This window comes from Onychostoma macrolepis, chromosome 17 (genome assembly GCF_012432095.1).
Source record: "Onychostoma macrolepis isolate SWU-2019 chromosome 17, ASM1243209v1, whole genome shotgun sequence".
In the NCBI taxonomy this organism is placed as follows: Eukaryota; Metazoa; Chordata; class Actinopteri; order Cypriniformes; family Cyprinidae; genus Onychostoma; species Onychostoma macrolepis.
The window spans coordinates 1,001,166-1,028,717 of record NC_081171.1 but is presented as its reverse complement, the minus strand read 5'-3'; the positions used below and the strand labels follow the sequence as shown (position 1 = coordinate 1,028,717).

At 36.5% G+C, this 27,552-nt stretch overlaps 4 protein-coding genes across 5 annotated transcripts in view; 3 read left to right on the top strand and 1 right to left on the bottom strand.

The window, feature by feature from the left end:
- The first annotated feature begins 346 nt into the window (after positions 1–346).
- Positions 347–5,388, top strand: actc1b (actin alpha cardiac muscle 1b). The gene is made up of 9 exons (XM_058748733.1): positions 347–472; positions 1,756–1,903; positions 1,980–2,108; positions 2,219–2,329; positions 2,418–2,502; positions 3,876–4,037; positions 4,113–4,304; positions 4,389–4,570; positions 5,144–5,388. The coding sequence occupies exons 2-9, from the start codon at positions 1,775–1,777 to the stop codon at positions 5,285–5,287; spliced, it is 1,134 nt and encodes a 377-aa protein (XP_058604716.1). The 5' UTR covers positions 347–472; positions 1,756–1,774; the 3' UTR covers positions 5,288–5,388.
- A 515-nt stretch (positions 5,389–5,903) lies between these two features.
- On the top strand, positions 5,904–17,813 carry arhgap11a (Rho GTPase activating protein 11A). Its single transcript, XM_058749883.1, is given in 14 exon segments — positions 5,904–7,076; positions 7,743–7,813; positions 8,662–8,758; positions 8,843–9,099; positions 9,253–9,416; positions 10,432–10,572; positions 10,706–10,780; positions 11,776–11,829; positions 11,832–11,948; positions 12,025–12,136; positions 13,361–13,469; positions 14,416–14,554; positions 15,786–15,893; positions 15,896–17,813. Coding segments are annotated over 14 exon segments (2,733 nt in total). The 5' UTR covers positions 5,904–6,956; the 3' UTR covers positions 17,065–17,813.
- A 3,234-nt stretch (positions 17,814–21,047) lies between these two features.
- Positions 21,048–23,714, top strand: grem1b (gremlin 1b). The gene is made up of 2 exons (XM_058749674.1): positions 21,048–21,172; positions 22,462–23,714. Exons 1-2 carry the CDS (start codon positions 21,109–21,111, stop codon positions 23,001–23,003), a joined length of 606 nt encoding a protein of 201 aa, XP_058605657.1. The 5' UTR covers positions 21,048–21,108; the 3' UTR covers positions 23,004–23,714.
- Positions 23,715–25,108: 1,394 nt separating this feature from the next.
- The window catches only part of LOC131523431 (formin-1), an 83,459-nt gene continuing 81,015 nt past the window's right edge, over positions 25,109–27,552 (bottom strand). For both annotated transcript variants that reach the window (XM_058749813.1, XM_058749812.1), the window contains exons 17-18: positions 26,735–26,816; positions 25,109–25,737 (exon numbers count right to left, since the gene is read on the bottom strand). In XM_058749813.1, the coding sequence (XP_058605796.1) occupies positions 25,693–25,737; positions 26,735–26,816 (127 nt within the window). In that variant the 3' untranslated portion in view covers positions 25,109–25,692. The remainder of the gene's footprint in view (positions 25,738–26,734; positions 26,817–27,552) is intronic.

Below are 27,552 nucleotides of genomic sequence, written 5' to 3'. Positions count from 1 at the left end.
ACTGTATATAAAGTATATATTTTTAAATATATATATTTTATAAAAAGCAATATATTTATATATGAAACATGCACATTATAATTTGCTATTTAAATAATCATAGCATGAAATACGCACACAAAAAAAGTGCTGGGTGGTGTAAATATAAACACTATAATAAATATTCAAATATGCCTTTTTATGTGGCATTTAACGCAGACATCTTAAAGACTCATGACGTGGATGACTGGCGCTCAGCCCGCTATTCCTAAGGAAGCCTTTCTTAATTTTAGGGAGGCCCGATCTACCCGGAGATCAGGTTCATGGGTGGAGAGGGTTATTTTCTGGTTTTTATTTTTTCTTAGCTGCACTTATTTGGACTTGTGTGAACCCGATGCTCCGCCCCGGGCCCCGGGAGCCGGTCTTATTTAAAGGGGCTCCTCACCTTGTCTCTCTGTCCCAGTGGAAGCATCAGTCTTGTGATAACAACTTGGTGAGTCCTACGAACAACCGGAGAAGCTACCGCATCTGAAATCTCTTTAGGTCTTTTAATCTGCGCTTTGAGTTTGGGCTGGCGGGTTTGCGAAGGACTTAACAGTTAGATTTTGCTACTGGAGAAAAGTTTTAACGATTGTTTTTCTGATGGAGCAGATAATCTTACAATTGAGTGCGATTAGCAAGTAGATACTAGATTTAAAGGCGTTTTTCTTGAAGCATCAGAGCGGCATGAATGAAGGCAGGCAGGTGTGACGCAATGCACTGACAGCTGCGAGCAGAGGACTGAGGACTTCTTCTAAATACAGCGTCTGTCCTCCAGTTAAACTCTAGCCTTTCTTTGGCATTAGTGAATCCGGCTGGAAGTCTTGAGCTGCCATGAGGAGATATGATTTCACTAACCCTTCATGGGCAGAGCGGGGAGAGCAAACACGTGTCTCTGATCGCTGTAGTCTATTATTATTTAACGATTCTAATGTAAAATCTAAGTTGCAGACAATTCATACCGAATGAATATGTGATTTAGGTGAGTTTCTAACAGGAATGATTTGGATAAAATCATCTGCTAAATGCATTAATGTAAATGCAGAACCGGATCCAAAGAACTAGTCGTTTATTTTTACGTTTTCATTTTAGCGTCAGTTAAAGTTTTAGTCATTTTAATTTTTTGATATTTATAATTCCTTTTTATGTTTTCTGTTGTCATTTTAGTTAAAGTTCATTAATTTTTATGTTTTTTTAAACATATTTTTAACTCCTTTTTTTGTTTTCATTTTAATTTTGTTGCGCGTTTTTGTCATTTTTATTAGTTTTTGTAATATTTTGAATTTGTTTACATTTTTATTTTCCGTTTTCCTTTTAATCTTAGTTTTAGTCATTTTGATGCTTTTGTAATTATTATTATTTTTCTTTTTATGTTCTCCATGTTCATTTTAGTTAAAATCGTTACATTTTGTTGTGTGTTTTTATCATTTTTATTAGTATTTATTTATTTATTTTTTTAGTTAGTTAGTTTGGTACTCCAGCAACTAGCAGAAATAACTTTTTTAATATTTTATTTCAAGTAACTAAAGTACGATCTTTGACCAAATAGCAGTCAGCCTTAATCTGTCTTTTGAACTCAAATTAGACCTTTTTTTATGTACCTGACAATTAGACGACTAACTGTTAAGACTAGTCTAGGCGGTTTAGGATGTAAAATCAGTGTAGAAACCATGTTTATCAGCACTTTCGGTTCTTGCTCTCTGCGTCTCTGACCGTGTTGTGATGTTTCCTTCACAGACCAACCAGAAAACCAACCATGTGCGACGACGACGAGACTACCGCCCTTGTGTGCGACAACGGCTCTGGCTTGGTCAAGGCTGGATTTGCCGGAGATGACGCTCCCCGTGCTGTCTTCCCCTCCATTGTTGGCAGACCCCGTCACCAGGTGCGGAACAATCACAGGCTTTATAGAGGAAATCCTCTCCTGGAGTGGTCACTAAACATGCTTCTCTCTCTATCAGGGTGTGATGGTGGGTATGGGTCAGAAGGACAGCTACGTAGGTGATGAGGCTCAGAGCAAGAGAGGTATCTTGACTCTGAAGTACCCCATTGAGCACGGCATCATCACTAACTGGGACGATATGGAAAAGGTGCGATTTTTACAGTAATAAATTATAGTTAAATGCATAATGCAATAATAAATTATAGTTAAATGCATGCATCTCGCATTGCGATTAACACAATCATCTGTGCTGTTCAGATCTGGCACCACACCTTCTACAATGAGCTGCGTGTGGCCCCCGAGGAGCACCCAACCCTGCTCACCGAGGCCCCTCTCAACCCCAAGGCCAACAGGGAGAAGATGACTCAGGTATTGATGAAGAGTCTGACGGTTTCTCAGAGAGTTAGAGCGGTTTAGTCGGACTGGTTCATAACACACGCCTGCTTTGCTCTTGCAGATCATGTTTGAGACCTTCAACGTCCCTGCCATGTATGTGGCCATCCAGGCTGTGCTGTCCCTGTACGCTTCCGGCCGTACCACTGGTTAGTGCTTTTAACCCATGTTCTGTTATAATAAAGAGCGAAATCAATATTATAGTTAAAGCATGAATGCATATTTTGGATCATGCAATTATGCAATTAATGCAATAATGTTATGATATAAATGCAATTAGCTATAAGAAAAAAAGTTCCCTAGTCAAAAAAAATCTGGTAGAATCTTCTCTCTTAAATCCAGTAGAATCTAATTTGACTGTTACATTTAAAATCTAAAAAATTATTTATTTATATAAATGTAATTTAATTATTATTTTTTTGCATTGGAATAGTTTCTGTCTTTAAGAGCTGAAATCAGATTCTGTTTGATTGTAGTTCCCCGTGATGTCCTGCAGGGGCATCAAATGTGAAAACATCTCTTTTTTTATTTCATTAATTTTTGTGATATGTTGGAATCATATAACAATTATTATCATATACTAGTTACATTTTTATTAAAACTTTGAATTAGTTTTTTTTCCCGTTTTAATTTTAAAGTTTTAGTAATTTAGTTCTGTGTTTTGTCATTTTTATCTTTTTTTTTTTTTAAATATCTTGAATTCGTTTTTATTTTTGTTTTCCATTTTCATTTTAATTTCAGTTAAAGTTTTAGTAATTTGGCTGTGTCTTTTTGTCAATTTTAATAGGTTTTTAATGTCTATAGTTGTATTAATTTTTATTTAAGTTTTTGTTATTTTAGTTCTTCAAAACGAAAATGTTAAATCTTGTTGCCTTGGCAACAAACTAGACGATATGGGCAAAAAAAAAAAAAAAAAGATCACAATAAAACTTTTCAGATCAGTCAAATATCAATACCGATAATTGCCACGAAAAATGTCAAGTCTTTAATTCTTTCAAGTTTAAAGGCAGATTTTTTGAATAGTGCTGTTTCGTTCCGCTTTTGCGAACATTTATCAAACTCGTTATCGTTTTATTGAGAAAAGTTAGCCTATATCGCGATAATTAGCGTTACTGTTTTATCGCCCAGCCCTAAATGAAATAAGGTTTATATAGACTATATTTTTTATATCAAGTGCTTTTTTTTTTTTTTAATGGTTTTAGTTTTGGTTAACAATAATAACCCAGATTCCCAGTATGATCTTTTAGTGATGTTTTCAAATCATTATAGATTGAAATTATGTAAAAAAAAAAAAAATTCCTTTTAAGTTTGTTTAAGGTTTTAAGGTTTTTGGGTTTTTTAGACTATGGCTGCCGTTTATGTTTTTATCACTAGCACTGTATTATTTATGATACAATTACACGTGTGGATAACTTAAATGCTGTCTGCATTGTGTAAGATTAGCAGCTGACAGGTGTGAACGATACATCAGCGACTGCTGTTGTCACGATTGTTGTTGATTTACCCGCGCTGTCCTCCGCAGGTATCGTGCTGGACGCCGGTGACGGTGTGACCCACAACGTCCCAGTCTATGAGGGTTACGCCCTGCCCCACGCCATCATGCGTCTGGATCTGGCCGGTCGCGATCTGACTGACTATCTCATGAAGATCCTGACTGAGAGAGGCTACTCTTTCGTGACAACCGGTGAGTGTCGGTATAGTCTGAGAGGACAGGTGCGACAGTAGCACGAGCTAACGCGTGAATCTTGCCTCTCCTCAGCTGAGCGTGAGATCGTGCGCGACATCAAGGAGAAGCTCTGCTATGTGGCTCTGGACTTCGAGAACGAGATGGCCACCGCTGCCTCCTCCTCCTCCCTGGAGAAGAGCTACGAGCTGCCCGACGGTCAGGTGATCACCATCGGTAACGAGCGTTTCCGCTGCCCCGAGACCCTCTTCCAGCCTTCCTTCATTGGTGAGTCTCGCTTGGATGGTCTTATATTGGCTATTAGTGATCGGTGTTGTTGACTGAACGCTCAACATCCACCTCACCTCTCAGGTATGGAGTCCGCTGGTATCCATGAGACCGCCTACAACAGCATCATGAAGTGCGACATTGACATCCGTAAGGATCTGTACGCCAACAACGTCTTGTCCGGTGGTACCACCATGTACCCTGGTATTGCTGACCGTATGCAGAAGGAGATCACCGCTCTGGCCCCCAGCACCATGAAGATCAAGGTGAGATGACATGCATTCAACAATGCAACTCAAACAGAAGGTCATGGGTTTGATTCCCATTAATGCATGAACTGATCAAACTTTAAAATGCATGCAATGGAAGAGCATTTGCCAAATGCATTCATGTAAATATTTTTTTACTTCCAATTAATTTTTGATTCGATGTAGGATATATATATATATATTGCGGACATTTATAATGAATCAATTTTCACTCAGAAAGGGCAAGTACATTTCACTATTAGTTACAAAGAAATGGCAAGTAACACATTGAACTAAAAGTAAAAAGATTGCTGAAACATAATTCAATAATCTTTGTTTTATTTACAACTTAGAAAAAATAAATCACGTTTTACAGTGTATTAGTAAATGTTGAAATTAACGTGAACTAAGATTAATATATGCTTTAGAAGTATTTTATTCTTTGTTCATGTTAACTAATGGAACCTTATTGTAAAGTGTCACCAATCAAAAATTATTACAATTATGAGCCGCTCTTACCATGTTAAGATGTTGTCACATGTTGGTTACTCAGAGTTTAAGACACTAAACCTTTCTCTGGTCTCTCTGTAGATCATTGCTCCTCCTGAGCGTAAGTACTCCGTCTGGATCGGTGGCTCTATCCTGGCTTCCCTGTCCACCTTCCAGCAGATGTGGATCACCAAGCAGGAGTACGATGAGGCCGGTCCTTCCATTGTCCACAGGAAGTGCTTCTAAACCAACAACAATCTCTCAGTCTCAGCCGTACATTTGTACCGTCTCTTTTACTGTATATACATGTAATGTTGTAATAAAAACAGATAACTGATAACAGAGAACATTGTATTGAGTGATCACTTGAATGTTTTTGTTTTTTGCATGACTGCATCAACCCAAAATGCAAAAAATAAAATAAAATAAATACAGAGGTATACAAAAAAGTAGCAGTGCCATGGTACAGTGTTGATAAAAGGCATGGTATGACATATATTACTATACATATATTATTGACATGGTATGGTACTGAATAATTACATACACCAAAGAATACCATGGTACTACCACAGAATAATTCCTAAAATAAAAAATATGCATGCTATTAAATATGTATGGAAGCCTGTTTCCGCCACAGAATAAAAAAAAAAAAAAAAAAAGATTATTTTTTTTTTTTGTTGCAATTCTGAAAAATAAAAGTATAAAATACATAAATAATTGCAAGATATAATCTCAGAATTGTGAGATATAAACAAGCACAGATGAAAAGTCTCAATTGTGAAATAAAAAGTCATTTATTTTTTGGTTTTTATTCTATGATGGAAACTACAAAAAGGAATTTATGGGGGTGGGTGGGGGGGGGTAGGCCATAGAACAATTAGGACATTTAAGTAACTTTTATAAATGTTGATAAAAACACTACTGATGTGTATCAAGAGACAAAACAACAGAACTGACATATTTTAAGATCAGTCGGTACCAAGTTTCAGTTAAAACAGCCCAGACAAGCACTTTAGTCTTAAACCTTGTCTGTGAAACCATGATATTCTTTAAGTATCATGTAAATTACTAAATGACATAAATACAGAAATGTTTTATTATGCAATAGCACAATGTCCATTAACTAAACAAATAAAATAAAAATAAAATAAAAATTGGTACAACAAGAAAAACAGAAAAACAGGGAAAACAGATCAGACCAAATCAGATTTGGTCAAATATACCACTGCTACCATGGTATATGGTATAAGCCTGTGAAAAAATGTAGCAACCTATATTTCAGTCACCAGATCATCGGATAGATATGCCACTAATATGGACCCAGCACTAGTGCGGACTTGTTGCGCATGGCTTTCTGCACCGGCGCTGTTGTTCAAGAAATGTATGATATTATGTTGCAGGTCAGAAACAAACGCGCTTTAACCTTAACACAACAGCATCTGCTGCGCCATCAATCACGCGTGTCACGCAGAGGAGGGGGCGGGTCCATGCCTCACGTGACTCATCCCGACCCAATCAGAGTGCAGGGAACGCGTGCGTGACGTAGACAGAGCGAAATTTGAACGTCTTTCTCCGAGCTGCCGTTGTGAAGACGGGAACTAAAGCGGACACAGAAGCAAACACTGCATTTATATGGCGATATTTAGACTTTAAAAGCGCGTTTTTCATTTTATAAAATGATGTTTAGGCGCAGCAGAGCCGGGAAACGAAATACGAGAGGAGTCTGATGACTTTGATCGGTTGTTTTTATTGAAATGTGTCAAGCGGAACTCTGAGGAAAAATAAGCTAACCGTCAGAGCTTGTGTTTTTAACACATCCAGGACGTTTATTTCGCTTGTTTTTAAACCTAAAGCACCTTTTAACGTATTACCTCTCACATCGAGCCGTTTAAAGTCGTTTTTATCCGTAATAATGAAGGTTTTGGAGAGAAATGTGGTTCGTCTGGCCGTCGTTCAGCATCTTCGGTCGGTTTATGGAATAAAAATCAAAAACTGGAATAAAAACAGAAACAAACAGACATCGGCGAACACGGTGAGTTCATAAGACATCATTAAATATTGATTTTATCACGGAAATACTGATTGTTTAGTCAATCTACGGCGGTGTCTCAAATGTTAGTGAGCTTACTATGTAGACAGCAGCATTTCTGGGCATATAAAATGCTGTATATTTGTCAAATTCATTAATAAACAGACATATGCAAACCTCAAGAAAGGCAGATCACTAATTATTGAGATACAGAGATATAGTTGAAGGCGTGTTATGATTAATGCTCAGTATTCATTAGTTGGAATTATTTTTGTTGCATGTTTTTCTATTACTGGGGCACGGTTTCATCTGTTCAGAATCGATCAAGTCGCACCAAATGGTTGATTAACCTCCTGTGCATGTGGTTTATTGTAATACAAAGATGAGTTAACACATCTTAAATGTTGTGCATTAACATTACAGAACAAAACACCTATTCTAGTACAGGTCTGTGTTTATGGCTTGTTTATTGGCTGTAAAAGCACAGCAGGAAATGTGATTAATTACAGTAACGGTTACTGCACACAATCAGTTTGATTCTGGTCTTATGAGAGTAATTTGTGTTTGGTGGAAATGACATGAAATGGAAATGCTGTTGATTTTCAAACACACAGAGCTTCTCTTGTTCATATGCATCATTACCTGAACAGATCTTTCTTGTGTTTCTAGGTGAGGGTGTTTGGGGTTGCGCTTGAAGGTCTGCCACACTGTCATGTGCTAGACTACGGTGACATACCCTGGTAAGACTGAGTCAAACATTTACTTGCATACAGATGCCTTTAATATATGTAAATGAACCAAAAACAAAGAATGAATACCCTGGTTGATTTGAGTGCATGTCTAAACGACACCATTTATCAGCTACTTACAACGTCTCAAGGTGAAACGATGTATACGCCCCGCAGCATGAATGGCTTTAAATGCCAGAAACAATGGAGCTGATTGACACATGCGTGATTGATCCTCAAAGTGAAGATGTGTACAGCATGGATTGCACTGAAATACAGTATGGTTACAATGTTTTGGGATACAGGCATTATGGAGTGCAGTATCCCTGGAATGTGGTTAACCATATAGTAAAAAGAAACACAAAATCAGCAAAATATACATGGCAAGACATCTGTCTAATTAAAGAATTTATAACAAATCAATATAAATATTTTGCCTGATGATATGGACACATTTATCCTACATTTCATTTACATTATTTTATTACTGTTTTATTTATTTTTAATTTTTATATATTTCCCTTTATTTTATTTTACTATTTGATATTTATTTGCTCTGTATTTTATATTTTATGTATTAGCCCTATATTTTCTTTTATTAGTTTATTTTATTTGACCTGAATATCCCTATTTTTAATTGTTATTTTAAAATTTTATTATAGGGCAAATAAATATAATTTTATTTATTTACCCTTTATTTCCCTGTATTTTAATATTTTGTTCTGTTTTATTATTTTATTACTATTTTATGCATTTAGATTTTATATATTTTCCAAATATTGCCCTGGATTTTATATTGTATTATTTATTTATTTGCCCTGCATGTGTATGTGGTGTTAATGTGTCTCAATCTCTGTCAGCTTCATAGCAGATGTTTGTACGAGCCTCATGGAGCATTTGGACACAGAGGGCCTCTTCAGAAAGTCAGGCTCTGTTGTGCGGGTCAAGAGCCTCAGGGTGAGTGGCCTCCGCTTCGCTTCACTGGAGAGACTCTCACTGGTGGCATTATTTAACAGCGACCGTATTGTTTTGACCCTGTAGGCCAAACTGGACCAGGGTGAGGACTGTCTGTCCACTGCTCTCCCACTGGACGTGGCTGGACTTCTGAAGCAGTTTTTCCGGGAGCTTCCCGAGCCGGTTCTGACCGCAGACCTGCACAGTGCTTTCCTGAAGGCCCAGGAGCTGCCCACGGAAGAGGAGAGGACCTCGGCCACGGTCCTGCTGTCCTGCGTGCTGCCCGACAGGAATTTAAACACACTGCGGTACTTCTTCAGTTTCCTGAAGAGCGTCTCCCAGCGGTACGACGACAAGCGCAGCAATGTTTCTCTCCGTCTCGAATCTCTTGTTATGCTAATTGTTGGATTCCCTCTGAATAGCAATTCTTTTCAGAAGCTGTTTAGAGGCTCTTTTGTGTTTAAACACGTGTAAAGTGTGTGTGTTGCAACTTTCAGATGTGCTGAGAATAAGATGGACAGCAGTAATCTCTCGGTCATCTTTGCACCCAATCTCTTTCACTGTGGAGACGGCGTGGACAAAATGAGCAGCAGCACGGAGAAGAGACTCAAGCATCAGGCAGCGGCTGTGCAGTGTCTCATAGATAACGCTCAGCACCTGGGTATGTGTGCCTTCCATGTAATTACATTATGAAAACATTCGTTTTTAAAGCATGTTAGGGATAGGACTATTATCTGATTAATCCATAAAGTAGTCAATCAATTCAATCATGTAAATCAGGCATTCACACACTTGTGATTTAAAGTTGATATTTCAATAATTACACACGTTTTCATGATTATACACATTTCATGGTTTTCTGGTGTTGATTAATAGTCACATGCAGGTAAACAAAGTTTCAATTGTTCTATTTTAACTACTTATTTTGAAACTTTTTTTGTTATTTTACATTTTTACAGTTTAATAGATTAATAGCTTTTCGTCAACTTTAGTTTGGGAAACCCTGATGTAAATACATCACAGCCCTGCATCATATCTGCTGAATGAAATCCAAGTTTCTCATTAATTTTGAGCGGCTGATTCCAAAAATAGTGTCTGTTTTGCTCTTTCATGTCACACTTTCTCACGAAATACGATTCATTTTGTAGCATTTTTGCTTTTGATATGCATTTGTGAGTTGAAGTATTTTATTCTCCCCTAATGAGCAGAAAAACACCACTATTGCCATTTAATGAATTCTCAGCTTATTTTTACATGTATGAATGATTCTGAAGACATTATTTTATGCCTAATCTTGAGTCCTGACTTTCACTTATTTTTAAATGATACATTTTGAATATTTCTTTTTAACATTATTTATTTTAAGCACTGTAAAGCTGATGCATATAACATCTCCATTCTTATTTTGTGAAAAACTGTACATGATGTAATTATTATTATTATATAGGGATATTTTTGAACTCGGCATCATCAAATTAGGTAATATTAGGCCTTTATTTCAAATCAGCAGAATTTTTTTTTCAAGATGCATGACTATGAAATAGAATTGAAGCTTTGAAATGTTTCGTATGCATTCGCCAATGTAAATTTGAATCAGCTAATAGTGAATGGCAGTGGGAGGAATTCTCTTTAAAGCTGACCCACCTCACAGAGCTGTTATGGGATGTTGTTTATAGGTGTGGTTCCTCAGTTCCTGATGGAGAAGGTTCCAGCTATGTTGGGTTGTGATGCTGGAGTGTTTTCTCCATCATCTTTGTCTCTAGAAGAGAGTAGCACCAACTCAGACCTGAAGAAAAGCAACAGACGCAGTTTAGGAGGTAAGAACCATGTCTGAAGTCATAACATGTCATTGGGAAATCACATCACATGACTGGTTTGAAGGAAGGTGGATACGGTTAATAATGATTTGAAGGCATATAATTAGTTGAGTGGGTTTGTTTTGTATTCCAGACATGGTAAATGGAGCTCTGAATAGGTTTAAAACTAGTAGAACCCCAACAAATACCCCTCAGTCTGATGGAGCAGGTGGGTACATGTTCTCATCAGACTTCACTGCATGTAGATCAGCTGCCAGTTTGTCCTCTTCACGTCCTACATGTCATGAACACGTGCTGTCTTCAAAGTTTCTTTATTATCTAGTTTAAGATGGCTTTGTCTGTGCCTGCTTTCATGCATCATGTAGATGGGTCTCAGCTTTGTTATGACACACTGTTGGTAACATACAGCTTGATATTTCTCTTTCAGAGCTTATAAGAATGTTTCCTCTACTTTTAAATAATTTCTGCTTGATTCTCAGTCAGTCACTCAAAGCTTTCTTTGTCATTCTGAACTTTTTGCTTTGAAAGTGACCTGTTTAATTTGGCTTTTTCTTTTGTGTTAAATCTGTAGTCGGAGTATTTAGACTACTGGTCAGCAATTTGGAATAATTAGTTTCTTATTGTATTTTTGGAAGAAGTCTCTTCTGCTTACCAAGGCTGCATTTATTTGAGTAAAAATATTATTAGAGTTTAAAACAGCTGTTTTCTATGTAAGTATCTGGTGAAATCAAAACTGAATTTTCAGCATCATTACTTCAGTCTTTGTCACATGATCCTTCAAAAATCATTCTAATATACTGATTTGCTGCTCGGATATCAGCAATCAGGAAAAAAGAACATAGATAAGAACCTTTATTAATAATTAAGCACCAACAGTAAATTGTTAATAATTGAGCAGCAAATCAGCATATTAGAATGATTTCTGAAGGATCATGTGACACTGAAGACTGGAGTAATGATGCTGAAAATACAGCTGCGCATCACAGAAATAAATTACATTTTAACATTCACATAGAAAACAGCTGTTTTAAATTGTAATATTTTTTTTTTGACCAAATAAATGCAACCTTGGTGAGCAGAGGAGACTTCTTTCAAAAACATTTAAAAATCTTAATTATTCCAAACTACAGAACAAAGTTAAAAAAAAAGGCTTTTAACAATAACTCTCGTTCTTCTGAGTAAATGAAAGTCTTTTCCTCTCAGTTTTCTCCATAGCCACTCCTGTCATCATGACTCCGAACTCCAAGCGTAAACTCCCATTGAGTCGGCACAAACTTATGGCTTCTCCAACAAGAAACGCAGGTCCATCAAGAAGAACCTGGGCCTGGAGCTGTTCCCGAACGCTTTGTTTGGAGGAGCATCTACACCCGGATCAGGTGAGGTTTATGGCATACTGTAGCTCCAGGACTCTTGTGTGGTTCTGGATGATCATCTGATGGTGTGATCTCTCAGCACACAGCGCAGCAGGAGTTCTGGACTCGTCTTCTGTGGGCAGAAACACTCGACTGTCCAGCAGCTCTGCCAGGAGGAAGAGCAGACGTCTGAGAGACCGCAGCGTGAGCAGGTACGACACACCTTGATATTCTCATCTGCATTTGTAGTGACTCTTAGTTAACTAACCCTTAAGGTGTGTGAGGGGAGAAAGTGTATTGTCTACTGCCAATATAGTACAGTGGTGTATGAAACGCAGAAGTCGCTTTCAAACCACGCAGCTTTCTGTTGGTCAACAGTTAATTCGCATAACCAGCTTGAACCCGTTGTGAAATCTGCTTGCGTCCTCATGCAAAACTCCTGATTGTATAGATTCCTATTGAAATTATTGGATATTGCTCTCAAAAATTCGTGCATATTTAAGCTGCATTGATTCAGATTTTACATCATGTCTTCAACTGCTGGTTGCATGATTTCTGTATTTGATGTGCCAACAAAATCTAACCTGGTCCACATAGCATAATTATTTAAACATGAAGTGTGTTTATGATTGTGAAATCTGTTGTTGCACATACTAATATTTTTGTTTTTGAGGATGGAATGGCGTGTTGAAGGTTTTTGTTTATTGATGTGAGACTTGGTCATGGTTTCGGGTCTTAAAAAGTTATAATTCAACCTTTCACAAATTAAGGCCTTAAAGGTCTTAAATTGGAGCTGAAAGTCTTCAATTCATTGTTGCATGGAATAAAAAAAATGAATATCTTCCCCAGTATTTTTGTCTTGTTTTCCAATATAAATATCTGAACACCCTTAACTCAAGATACATTTACTGGAGATGCAAAATGATATGAAGTTTTGTTTTCTGAGAAATTGAACAAAATTAAGTCAATTTTTCTGATCAAATTGATAGATATTTGTCCTTGATTTAATTATAAACTCGCTTCATTTTGATCAATTCCTCAAAAAATAAGACGTCTTCTGTCTTATTTTGCTTAAGTAGTTGTCTTGATTTAAGAATCTCTAGATATTTACAGTGGAAAACAAGAACATAATTTTTTTGCAGTGTCATCAGAACATACAGTAAAAGTTACATATATATATATATATTAGTTAATCTAGGTTTTTTTTTTTTTTTTGTAAAATGAATGAAAGTAATGGACATTTTTAAACTTTAAAACGTTGCTAATACAAGACATTAACATCTAGAGACCATATTGACATTCCTTCAGTTTCTTAAGTGTTCTTTATTTGGTCTTGAAAGCGTGTTAAATTGACCTCCATAAGACCTGCAGAAACATTTCAAAACTACTGTTATTGTCTTTCAAACCCATTTCAAATTATGATGTGTCTTCTTCAGAGCTGAATCGGGGAAGGCAGGCTGTTTCTCGCCTAGAGTCGCTAAGAAAGAGCCTGTGAGAAAATCTCTGCGTCTGCGCTTCAGTTTGGGCAAATCCAGCCGAGAGTCTGTAAGTTCAGATATATCGTCTCTGTCAACCTCCACCAGAGACTGAACAATCAACCGCTCTCTCCTATGCATCTGAGATTTGCGTGTTTATAATTTGCATGATGGTGTCCTCTAACTTTGATATAATAATATTTACTCATGGGTGAATAATATAGCACTTTAAGAAGTTGTTAACAGAATTTAGGACTTTTGTTTTGTTATTAATCATGAGTACTGGGTGACTCTCATCTCTTCAGTTTTCTCTTGTTCCATCTAGTGGCAGTATAATGTAGGTACATGCTGCTATTAATGATGCAAAAAATCTGAGGAGGATAAAGCAAGATCAATCCATGCATACAGTAATCACACTGTTCTAATGTATTCTTTAACTGTCTTGGTTTGAGGGTTTTACTCATGCATTTTATGAAAAAGAAAGGCTGCTAACTTCAACAACTGGATGTTTAATGTGTTTCTATTCAAATGGCTTTAGTGCTGCTGCTGGAAATGGTGCTTTTAGCAATCAAGAAAATTACATTTTTACACTTGTTAATATTATGACACTAAGATAATTGATGTAATGTGATGTGTTTGTTCTAATCATTGTGTTCTCATTGACTTTGCACATGTTGTCCAATGTTGTAACATTGTGACTTTAGAAAAGCAAATATCTATATTTTATAAAAACCTGATATTACTAAAATATTTGTAGAATAATAAACAAACAAATATTAATATTATTATAACAGTTTTTATTTTCCAAATTAAAGTGTATCCTTGTGGTTTTGGGTCGTTCCTTGCCATTACTGACATGGTCATTATTTTATGCATGTGTATATGCTCAAATAAAAAAGACGATTGACCAGAAACGCTTTTACTATCAGTATTTCTTCTGTCTTAATTCAGCACTGACATGACTCAAACAATCACAAACCACTGAGAGTAAAAAGCAGCTGCCTCTATTTCAACAGAACGTCATTACACATTCACAACTGGGGCCAAAGAGGTCAGAGGTCATAGGTTGGCGCCTAGCGACACAAGAGAGCTGTTCTGGGTTTCACTTCACCAAGGAGCTCAGTCCGGCTGTTTTGAACAAGAGCCCCTCGAAAGGTCAGTATCGTTATTGACATGCTTTTGGCATTTATGACATTCCTCAAACTGTCCTACACGCTTGGCTAATTTTAAGCTTTTAAAATAGCGGTTATGCCTGCAGGAATATTCCAGGTTAAATACAGTTATGCATTTACAGTAGAAGTCTGTGGGGCAAATGTACAACAGCTGCCGCTTGAATTTTCCGTTATAAGCCAGTGATATTGTGTGGTCATTATCATAAGGCCACATATGCTGGACAGAACTTGTATTTGAACCTGTTACATTGCGCTAAGCGTTCATATTCAGAAATTGGTTTAATTATTATTTTTTTCAAGTCAACATTAAATCAAAATTATACTTAAATGGACACTTCTGACCTTATGAACAATTCATGCCATCCCAAAAAAATTTTTTTCGATGGATGTCATGTCCACTTGTACAGAGACACTTCTGATCATCTGTTTAACTGCACGTGGATAAAATTACATGCAAGTCTACTTTTATTTTTCTAATTCATTATCTTCATCAGATTACAAAAGTAGAAAATGGGCTGCCTTTTCATGTTGACCTTAAAGCTGTTAACTCTTTGATTTCTCATACTTTATTTCTTCTACACTATTAGTCAAAAGTTTGGAATAATTCAGATTTTGTTCATGTTTTTAAAGGAAGTCTCTGTGCTCACCAGATAAGCATTTATTTAATCAACAATACAATAAATAACAGTAATGTTGTGTAATATCATTACAATTTAATATGCTGATTTGCTGCTCAAGAAACATTTCTGATTATTTTCAATGTTAAAAACAGTTGTGCTGCTTATAAATGTCTTTACTGGCACTTTTGATCAATTTAATGCATCCTTGATGAATCAAAATATGAATTTCTGTCTCTTTTTTTATTTTTATTTATCTTTTACCAAATGTTTGAAAGGTAGTGTAACAATTTCAACATAATGAGAAATGTTTGTTGAGCAGCAAATCAGCATATTAGAATGATTTCTGAAGATCATGTGACACTGAAGACTGCAGTAATGATGCTGAAAATACAGCTGCGCATCACAGAAATAAATTACAATTTAACACATTCACATAGAAAACAGCTGTTTTAAATTATAATATTTCACAATTTTTAATGTATTTTTGATCAAATAAATGCAGCACAGATGAGCAGACTTTTCAAAAACACAGATTTGTGTATATTTTGTGTTTTCTTTGAGAATATTGTTATATTGTCCACGTTTGCTTTACAGGCTCCAAGTTCATCAGTAAATCGGAGGATAACCTGCTGACCCCGCAGTGTGATTCTACAAACAGAAGCTCGTGGAGCGGAGACACTCCTGACATCGGCATGACCTTCCCACGGATTCGTTCTCTGAGACTCCCGTGAGCATCTGTCTAAAGAGCAGCTACCGCTCCGAGCCAACCATCACCGTGAGCAAACCTGCGACGGTCAGCAGCGTTATTCCCAAGAGCCTCTGCTGCACCTCCAGCGACGGAAGCGCCTTGGATCTGTTCAGCGAAGAACGCTCTCACACTGGACCCACGCTACTGAAAATCAAGCAAGTTTCCGGCGAATCTGGCAGCATCGTTAAACAGCAGAACCGCGACGAACCCCAAGACGACTCCGGTGCAAACTCTGACGTGGGTTTGCCTTCGGAAACCTCACACAAAACAGTGTCTGAATCCAGCGAATCGGATGACCACAATGTGACGTTCGGCCAAATCGAGATCGTTCCTTTGACGCCTCTACATATAGACAGCGCTCTGTTTGACAGCGGACTGACACGGTTTGTGAAGACCAGCCCTGATGGGTCTCTTTGTCTTGAAAATGAAAGCAGGGCTTTCCTAACAAATGCCACTGGAGACTGCAGTCAACTGATCGACGCTTTAGACATCCAAAGTCCCGTGGCTTTCAGATTGGACACTTCCAGTAGGGTTCAATCGACTCCGTATGCAACAAGATCGCAAACGAATGCCAATACGTCTCTGCCGAGTGAGCTCAAAGAGTCTTTATTAACAGATAAGACCGACGGTCCTCAAGATCAAGCGGAGAAGCCACAGAACCATCCTGGAGCCAATGAAACGCGCCGAATAAAAGTTGCAGACCAGATTAAACTGTTCAACATGATGACGCTCAATTCACCCAAAGACAAAGCGGTCCGATCTCCTCTGAAGTTCCAGCGCACGCCGGTCCGACAGTCCATCAGAAGGATAAACTCTTTGATTGGAGGCCGGAAGGACACAAGGATGGGTTGGTGCGCCGCCAGTCAGATAAAGACTGTAAGTTTAGAAAGTGGTTTGCAAATGTCCTCAAAACCCAAACCTCCAGTTCGTCCAAAGAATCAAGCTGTCAAAGCGCTGGAAGACGTCACCAACAAAGCACCAAAGACCAATAAGAATGCTGCAAATGAGCGTCCCAAATCTGTCCTGCTTACGTCTGAAAACGATACCAGTCACTATAGAGGTTCACCCAAAAACCCTCTTACGGAGGGGAGGCTGCTGTCAGCGATGAAACCCATTGATATATAAGTCGCCATAACTTTAAACGCTTTCTTCTGCAGATGTCTTGAACTCTTGTATTCAGGGGTCTTAATTTATTTCACTAAGGTGAGCTTCGATCGTTTTACAGGTGAATGGTGCGAGTGATATTTTTACATTATGAGGAAAGTGCTGAATTTGTTTCAGCACGTGGATTTCATGGTCGCTTGGGTGTGAACGTCAAACTCTAATGTACGAGAAGCAAACCCAGTGTGATTTGAGGTCACCAGTTTAAAATCCATAATTTTGTAATCTAGTAGTTTTGCTGTAAGTGAAAAGACGAGTCCGTGAAAGTGTGAAGAGTGATGTTCGTGTAAGAATAGTTCATGAGTGTATTTAGAGTGAAAATGGATGTTTGTAAATTAGATCGGAGAAGGCTGGATTTGGGAAGTGTCTTATTTACTGTTATTTATGTTTTATGCAAAATCTTGATTTTCATTCGAAAGGCCTTAAAGACAACGTTCATGGTGTAACTCAAGGAAATGTATGTTATGTTAAGCAGTATTATGGTCTTATGCGATTATCCTCAATGCTGTTGTTATTTTTCACTCATTTATGAAGATTTTGTACATGAAGTTGTCAAACTAAACTCTCTCTGTTTAACTGGTGTTTTGAAGTTCCTTTCTTCACCACTTGGTGGCGCACTTTGTTCAACAGGACCAAGATTCGGTATTAAAGTTCATTGGTCTTACATCACACTATTTGAATGGTTTTACTGCCAAACAATACACAGCAAAAAGATAGCTGGGGCTAAACGTAAACTTGACTTCAATATGTTTATTACAGTTTGAAGCTGATTTGATAAAACTCCTGGAAACCAATGCAATATTTTGGCACGAATGAGAAAGGTTAAATCAAGTTAATGGGTAAATGTAAACTATTCTATCAGCATAAACACCTACATCAATATTTTCATAAAATGTCATATCACGTCCTAGTTTTGTGGTAGTGGATGATTGATCATCTGTAATAAATCCCTTTTGCATTGGGGTTAAGCTGACCTCCATTGTTTTCCATGCAATTTGCCATAAAAATCGACACAATGGAGAACAGAAAGATTTAAAGATTAAATAAAAACAGAAAACCACTATTCTAGCTTGTCAAAAACTAAAAAAATATAAAATATGTGAGAAATGTAATTAGTTTTATTATTATTTTCCATTGTGTTAGGGTTTAATTTGACCCACATATTTTAATGTTCAAAATTAGCTGCACCAACACATGAAAAAATAGATTTTGTCATGACTACTTTAAATATTATAGTGACTAGTATAAATATGATCTAATATTATTTATACTTGGTGAAAGTAGTATTTATTGCTATTTGTACTTTCCCTGCCTTTTTGTTATGTCTTTTTCTCAAACCCTTGTAAGGGTAAAATGGGTTTCTGGCTTATTTTTAGTTCTGTAACAGATCCAAAAAACTAACAACCAAAAACAGATTTTTTTTGACAGTGAAACTCAACTAAATAAAGAATTTTCTTGGGATGATTCAGAGGACAAGTCTTCAATTTCAAGTAAACTTTGAGTCTTAAATTTAATAAGTTCTCATGTGTTTCATATTTTAATGTCTGACAAACTAAAATAAAGGTTTCTTACCTGATTCGTTAGTGTTTTTCAGAGTGTTGATTTTTGGCAAATTGCATGGAAACCAACCTATTTGACCCCAACAGAAAAAATGTCAAACTTTTTGTACAGCCTTTCCAAAACACTTATGTTTTGAAACTTTGCATGTTTATTCATAACCCTAAATAAAAAACATTCACCAAAGTTCAAGAACAAATAAATAATTTAACCAGTATTTCAAGCAGTTTTAAGATGGAGGCTGGGTCAATTTGACCCCAACACAAAAGTCATCTTTTTTGTACAGCCTTTCCAAAACACACACGTGTCGAAACTTTGCATGTTTATTCATAACCCTAAATTAAAAACATTCACCAAATTTCAAGATGAAATAAATAGTTTAACCAATATTTCAAGCAGTTTGAAAATCAAGCATGGGTCAAATTAAAGTGCGACACAATCAAGCTGCTCTGATTGAGAAATCATGATTTCTGTGAATTTCTGGGTTCATTTTCCCTGAAGACAGATCCATACAGACCCAAACATATCCACTAGTGTGTAAAGGATCACAATTTAATGCTTTCATCGCCATTAGAAAGAATTTGGAAGGAATTTGGCCTTGAGAAAAACACAAACTAAAACAGCTCAGGACAGGAGAGCTTGTTAGATTCTTGTACATGGATCATGTAAGTTATATCTGGCAGAAACCATAGCTGTGGTGTGTTTTATAAACGACAATACGTTCATATTTGTGGTCAGTTGTTTTGTAGCCAGAAAGAGAATAAATGAGAAACACATGCTGAGAATAAACTGACGTAACATACCAACTCTAAACAATTATGAACTGAATTAATGGGTCCGAGTCAATCAAACAAGAGCAGATGTGTTGCTAGAAAGTGAAACAAATTAATAGCAGCTTATTTCTTCCTTAAAGGATTAGTTTAAATACAGATTCTGTCGTCGTTTAACATACTCACCCTCAGGAAAAACGTCCCAGTCGCTCAGTGGACAATAAAGTACAATAAAAGTGCCATATAAACAGTTAATATGACTCATATGATATATTCTTTTAGTAAAATGATCGTTTTTTTGTGTGTGTAAAACGAAAGCAGCCGTTGCTGTGAAACATTCGCGCTCGCGTTCATTTCAAAATTGGCGCCTTTTGGATATCCATGGAGATTCGCGCGTCACGTGACTGAGCGCGACGCGTTTAAAAACACGACGCCGATGGAATTTGAGAAAAGGTTTTGTTCAGGTTAAATAAAACGTCTTGATTATCGTTGCTTAAAGATCTTACTTATGTTTAAAAGTTCGAAAAATTATTAAAAAAAAATTTAAAAAAAAATTTGGCATTAAATCATAGTTGTTTGTGGAAAATAGTTTGAATGTTTTCAGATATGTATGAAACCAATATGCCAACACAATTATTTTTAAGAGGATGAAGTATGACATGTTCCAAAATAATATTAAGCAGCAAAAGCTTTTTACAACATTGATGATAAATCAACATATTAGAAGGATCACGTGACACTGAAGACTAATCACAGCAATTAATTATATTTTAAAATATATTCACATAGAAATAGCTATTTTAAATTTAGCCAATTAAAATACATTAAAATAGAAAACCATTATTTTAAATTGCAATAATATTTCACAATATTACTGTTTTTACTGTATTTTTGATCAAATAAATGCAGAGAATTCTTTAAAAAACATTAAACATCTTACTGATCACAAACTTTTGAATAGCAAAGTGTGTGTGTGTGTGTATATATATATATATATATATATATATATATATATGTATATGTCATATATGTATGTATGAAGAATGTATTTGCAAAAACAGGTCACTTTTTTTTTCATTTGAAATAACATGTTTTTATGATGTTCACATGTTTTTATTGTGTCATATTGTTAGTTAGCTGTATTTTTTTTTTTTTTTACCTAATTAAAATAACCCAACCGCAGTTAAAATGAGATTAATTGGAATGCACAATGAAAAAACATGGTTTTTGAAAATTGTTAAAAATGGAGTTATCTCATTTTGCAAATGAACTCTATATATATATATATATTTGTAATTTACTTATAGCCTATATTTGCACACAGTTCACATCTCAGGCTGCTTACAGTATACGCACAAACCCATCATCAACATGAACCATCATAAAGATTAATTTCCATCCATAAATGACATTGTTTGATATGATGGAAGGGCCTGAGGGTCTTGATGAGATCTCCAGCAGCAGAGTCTGAACACACACACACACACACACACACACACACACACACACACAGAGGAGGGCTCTCTCTCTATCTCTCTCTCTCTCTGTGTGTGTGTGTGTGTGTGTGTGTGTGAGGGGCCGGACAGCTCTGATTCTCCAGAGTCGTGTCTGAGAGCGTGGAGATGCAGTGCTCATTTCACCAGCAGACTCTCAGTGTGTGTGTGTGTGTGTGTGTGTGTGTATGGGACGGATCGCAGCTCCTCTCCTCACACAGATCTCCTCGAGAAGCTCCTCTACACTGACAGGTGAGAGATCTTCACACTTCTGGAGCAGGGTTTAGATGATTTTATCAGTTCAGGATAGATGTGATCAGTTCATGCTTTCCCTGGGAATCGAACCCATGACCGTAGCGTTGCTAGCGCTCTGCTGTCTGAGCTATAATACTGTCATTATGTGTTTTATGTTTAATATCAGCACAAATGTCTGGCTGGACGATTCTCCAAAAATGACTAGGTTTCTCAAAAAGCATAAATAAAAATTCTGCTGTTATTTAATGTTTAGACAATTATTAAAATCTAAAACTAAGAATGTTTGTTGTTTCATGGTTATTTGATCATGTATTAGTCGTAATAATGATCCAGATCATAGACTAGGCCTATATTTAATCCATATCCATAAACCAACCTTAAATGTTGAAACGTGGTTGAAATATTGTCATTTGTTGTTTCAAAACTGATGATGCTTAATGCTCAATGGTTGATTTTTTTTTTTTAGCAAAGTACTTAGAAATAAGTGTTGAAATATTAGTTTTTGAGGTTTTAATATGTAATGATTTTATATAGCCTATATCATTATTATTATTAATAATAATGAATATGTGAAGTTGATTATTATCAGGCTGCATATGAATATAGCTATATAAAGTTATCTCAAATGAAGATTTTATAGCTTCTGCAAGAGTTTAAGGCAAAAGAAGTTAGGAACAAACGTTTTTTCCAGTAATGCTGAAAAGGTTATTTTACATTGTTCAGCGGACATATTCATGAAAAGCATGACACTTTGATCTGATCATGTTTTGCTGAAGTGTTTTTCTTTAATTGCTAATGTGATGTTTTTACACACAGACTGAACACAATGAAGCATTTCTTGGTAACTGGTTGAGATAAATTGGTTTTATCCGTGTTCTTAAATTTTCTTAAATGCAGTTTAACTCATATTTTATGACCTTTTTCTAAACTGCAGTGAATAAACTGATAATGCGAGAAATGTTGAAGGTGTCTGAATAAATTCAGCTTTGATAACCAAGAAAAAAAACATCTTTACAACATAAAAAAACAAACACCTGGACATTCAAAAATGCCGTTTTCATCAGTGAACAGGAAGCTGTTTGTGAATGTGGTTACACTTTATTTTAAGGTGTCCCTGTTACAGTGTAATTATACATTTAAGTACTGAGTAATATTAATTAACTACATGTACTTACTATATATGCTTAGGGTTACTTGCATGTAATTATGCATACTGTTATTATACTAGTAAGTGTCACAAGGACACCTTAAAATGAAGTGTAACCGTGAATGTTTTCTCTCGTCAGTGCTGGTGATGGCCTCCTCAGCTCGGATCGTGTTTGCAGTGCTCTTCGTCTGGGTTCTTCTCCTCTCGAGACCCGCCGAATCCAAGCGGAACCGAGGCGCGATTCCTCACCCGGACAAGAACAACCCAAACGAGTCGGCCCAGCAGCAGCAGCAGCAGCAGGCGGCCCCGGGCTCCAGAGGCAGGGGCCGCGGCTCCGAGGAGGTTCTGGAGTCCAGCCAGGAGGCGCTGCATGTTACAGAGCGCCGTTACCTGAAGCGTGACTGGTGCAAGACACAGCCGCTCAAACAGACCATCCACGAGGAGGGCTGCATCAGTCGAACCATCATCAACCGCTTCTGCTACGGACAGTGCAACTCCTTCTACATCCCCAGACACGTGCGCCGAGAGGAGGGAGCCTTCCAGTCCTGCTCCTTCTGCAAACCCAAGCGCTTCACCACCATGACCTTCACCCTCAACTGCCCCGACCAGCAGCCGCCGACCCGGAAAAAACGCGTGCAGCGGGTCAAACAGTGCCGCTGCATCTCCATCGAGCTGGACTAGACCCAGACCCCAGACCCGAGACCCGAGAGCGAGGCTTCAGTGACAACACGCTTGATCTGCTGTCAGCATTACACACTACAGTCTCAGATTCACAGCATAAACACAAGCACCATTGAGATTTGTCTGCAGTTAAATGTGTCCAAATTTTGACTAGTGGTGCACGACATGAAAAGATGATTATTAAACATGCAGTTTTAATCGAGAGATGCATGCGGTATTTGTACTTCTATAAACGAAGCTTAACTGTAGGATTATTGAACAGCAGTAAAAATAATAATAATAAAATAGAAGGCACCTAAAATTTTGACTAGCAGTGCATGTGGGTTGTTCACAAAAAGGTGTCTAAAACTCTTGTTTTACACAGCATTTAAACATTTTTTATGATTATTAAACATGCAGACCATTAATTGAGAGATGCATGCAGTATTTAGCCTATACATGTATAAACTAACTGCAGGAAAAAAAGGACCTAAAATGGTGAGAAATAGCCAGACAAATGATCAATGACACTTGTTTACGTTAATCTGATTGGTCACGGAAATGATTTTGTATTCATTTTGTACCACAGTTGTTTTAAGTATTAAAAAATTCTAATACAAATTTTGATTAGTATTGCATGTCGGTAGTTGACATAAAAATGTCATATTTAATCTAAAACTAGTGTTTTAAACATGTAAATATTCTTTTATGATTCAACATGCAGTTTTTTGAGCTCAGATGCATGAAGTATTTGTACTTTTATAAACAAAATTTAACTACAGAATTACTGAGAACCAGTTCAAAAAAAAAAAAAAAAGCATTTAAAAATAGTCAAAAAGCACCAAAAGACACTCGTTTACTTAATTTTGACTGGTCACAGAAATGATTTTGCATTCATTTTGTACCAAAATTATTTAAATATTTAAAACTCATATTACTTTAACAAAAATTCTAATACAAATTTTGACGTAAAAATTAAAATTTTCATCTAAAACTATTGTTTCAAACTAAATTTTATTTAATTTTTTTGTGCTCATTAATTAAGGAAAGCATGAAGTATTTGTAATTTTATAAACTACGTTCAATTGCAGGAACACCAGTGAAAATCTACAACAACAAAAAAAACCTATAAATGGTTAAAAATAGTCAAAAAGCACCTAAAAATGTCAAACGATCAACGGCACTCATTTACTTTGATTTCACTGGTAAAAATCCTAACACTTTCAATTAATTTTTTTATTTTTTAACCTTAAAAAAATCCCAAATTGTTGGTTTTAGACTTTTTGTATCTTGCTGTTGAAAACATTAATGCACATATTGTTTATAAAGAGCTTCAGGTGAAACCTCTCTGAACTGTACGGTGTAATGGTGACGGACGCAGAAGAGCATCATTCCTCACGGTGAATGTCTTCATTCATCTCCAAACCTAGAATCACGAGCGTTTAAGGACTGATAGTTTCCACTATGTGGAACGACTTTATTTAATGTGACCGAACGAGACACTGTTCTTCATGTTTCTGCTGGATTGCTGTGAGTTTCTTCATGCTATTCGTCTATTTATAATATCAGTCATAAAGATTATATGCAGTTTAGTTGTGAAGAGCGAATGATCACACGTGCTGTACAGATGTTGTGTGTAATGTTGTAGATATAGTGCTTGTATGAAGATGTTAAGGCTTTGGGAAGATCGTATGAATAAAAGGTGAAACATTTTGACCCCTGATGTCTCTCTCTCTCTCTCTCTGACAAACGCACGATTAAATGCGTCATAAATTAGCACGCAAATCAATTTCACGCTGCGTGTTTTACGCACCGAGCTGAACTTACGAGCCAATTTAGAGCAAAAGCTCGTCACTCGTTAAACTGCAGGCGCTTTGAGAAACTTCATTAAACAATATAAACTCCCGTTCCAGATAATTACACATTTCACTTCTGATTTGCATATGTTGGATCATTTACAAGATGATAAGTTCATGAACACTGAGATACTTTCTACACGAGAAAATGAATAAAATGATTAGAAATGAATATGCATTCTAATAATCTCAGGTATTTAAAAATGAAACAAATCAAACGTGATTTAAATGTAAATATTTTTAATAATACAACAAAAATAAAATGCAAGAAATCAGAAGACATATTTTCTTCGGGTTTTGAGAGTCTTGCGCAGATGCTGATGTTCAAAACATTTATTGCACCTAATAAATGTACAAATTATCACAGGAAATTAAAACAAATGTCCATAAAACCTGACACTGTGATAATGTTCCAGGAGGTCTGTAACAGTGAAAACACCTTCGGGCCTGAAATAAACCACACGTGAACCAACAGGAAATAACATCATATTCTATTCCTTCATTCTGTGAATAAATAGGGTTTTGAATCACGGAAATAATATCATCAGATGTTGCTACACGCTCACTGTAGAGTTCTCACATGAATATGATCTGCACGTTTCTCTTCTTCACCAGCGAGGAGGAGTGTAGAAGTGCTTCATCGAGTTTCATTTTGGCAAGAAGTGAGTACAAACACAGATAATAAACATGTTTTGATTTGATGAACACGAGGCACTGCTGATTACGACACGTTTCTCTCCAAACACTCGATGCGGGTTTCTGGAATCTGATGATGAAATGCTCTTCAGTACCTTCTCGTCCTCCAGACGAACACAAGCAGCGTGTTCCTGTCCTGCCGGATGTGACGAGACGCTTCAGCTGGACGAAACACCCGCTTCTTTCATTCGCAGTCGTTCTTTCTGCCGAACAGATTTTTACAAACAATGTCATGCATTTGCTCGATGCTTTTATCCAAAGCCCTGCATTTAAAGTACGTTTGATCAGAGTCCATCTGTTTGAGATACAGGAATTCAATTCATCTAACATCATGTGAAGAATCTCAAAGCTCAGTTCAGTCAATCCGCAATGACAGATATTATTGAGTTCAAAAAATGCTGATGATTTTATGCTTTTTAAGTGATTCTCTCCTTCAGAAATGACATTTGTGTTGTTTATGGTGAGAAAATGATTAAACTCTGCATTATTCTTGTGTGTGTGTGTGTGAACTGATACGACTAAAATGATCGAAAAGAGTAAAAAAAGCACAAAAAAACTAAACAAAATGGTGAAATAAAGTCAGAAAGGACCTAAAAATGATCAAAATGTTAAAAATGGTCAATAAATAGTTGAAAAGCACCAAAAATCGGTCAAAATGCACCTAAAATATGTCAGATGACACTAATTGATTGGTCACAGAAATGCATTATTTTTTGCATTCGTTATTTACCACAATGTTTTAAATATTTAAAAATCCCAACACTTTCAATTTATGCAAAATATTTTCCTGATTTCTCATTATGATCATCAAATTCAAAATTCAAATTTTTAATTTTTTTAAGGTTAAAAAAAAAAAATATATATATATGTGAATATAAGAACCAAAACAAACACCTAATAATGATCATAATGTCAGTGATAAATGACACTCGATTTGATTTGTAACAGAAGTTATTTTGCATTCATTTTATACTAAAATGTAAAAAAAAAAAAAAAAACTAATATTTTCGGTTTATTTATTCAGGTTAAATAACTTTAGGCAGCAAACGAAGCATGTCTTTGTGTTTGTATGTGACCATTGAAGCTCGTCTTCAGATTCTGCTGCTGAACACATGCAATAGAATTATTCGGATTATTAAATGTGTTCTGCGTGTGTTATGAATATCAGCAGCACAGCTGTGTGTTTGAGTGTTTTCTCACCAGACTGTTTGCGTTGATCTTCTTCGTCTCCACTTTCTTCTCAGCTGTGATTTTCTGGACGGTTTGCTGAGCTTCTTTCAGTCTAAAATGAAAGAGCACAAAATTCAACCAACAGTACATTTCCAACAACAGTTTGTTCTCCAGATGAACACAGACGATGTGTTTTTGTGAATGGAGGTCAAACTAAAGCAGCATGTTCATCACAGTGTTCATTCTGAGTCAACATTTCCTCTTATACAAGCTGTTTTTGTTTTTAAACCTCGCTAAAGTTTGTTAGATTTATGCTTAAAATGAGAAAACACTACGGGGAAACAAAAATAAACTGAACTGATAGATGATACGTTCTCTGAAACGTGGCATTTTTGCTTCTCGAGTAAATGTTTGGATACTTTGACTGAAAAACAAGAGCAACGGTGACTAATGAGAATGATTTTTATGCGTTTCTAAGTGAGAACTGAATATTGGAAGTAAGTTTGATCTGTAAAAGCCTCACTGAAAAGCTCTCGGTCCTGGATTTATGGCGCTGCCCTCGACCCGTGATCGCGTCCCACTGAGAGACAACATCCCTCCGCTTTTACTGCTTCTGCCTGTTAAACAGGGCCTTCTGGGAGATCGTTAATGGAGTAGTTCAGCCAAATCAGCTGAAAATGTGTTCACTCTCAGATCATCCAAGATTAGGATGAGTGTGTTTCTTCATCAGGTTTGTAGAAATGTGTCTCTGCATCAGTGTCTCAGCAATGGATGCTCTGCAGTGAATGGGTGCCGTCAGAATGAGAGTCTGATAAAAACATCCACAGCACTCCAGTCCATCAGTTAAC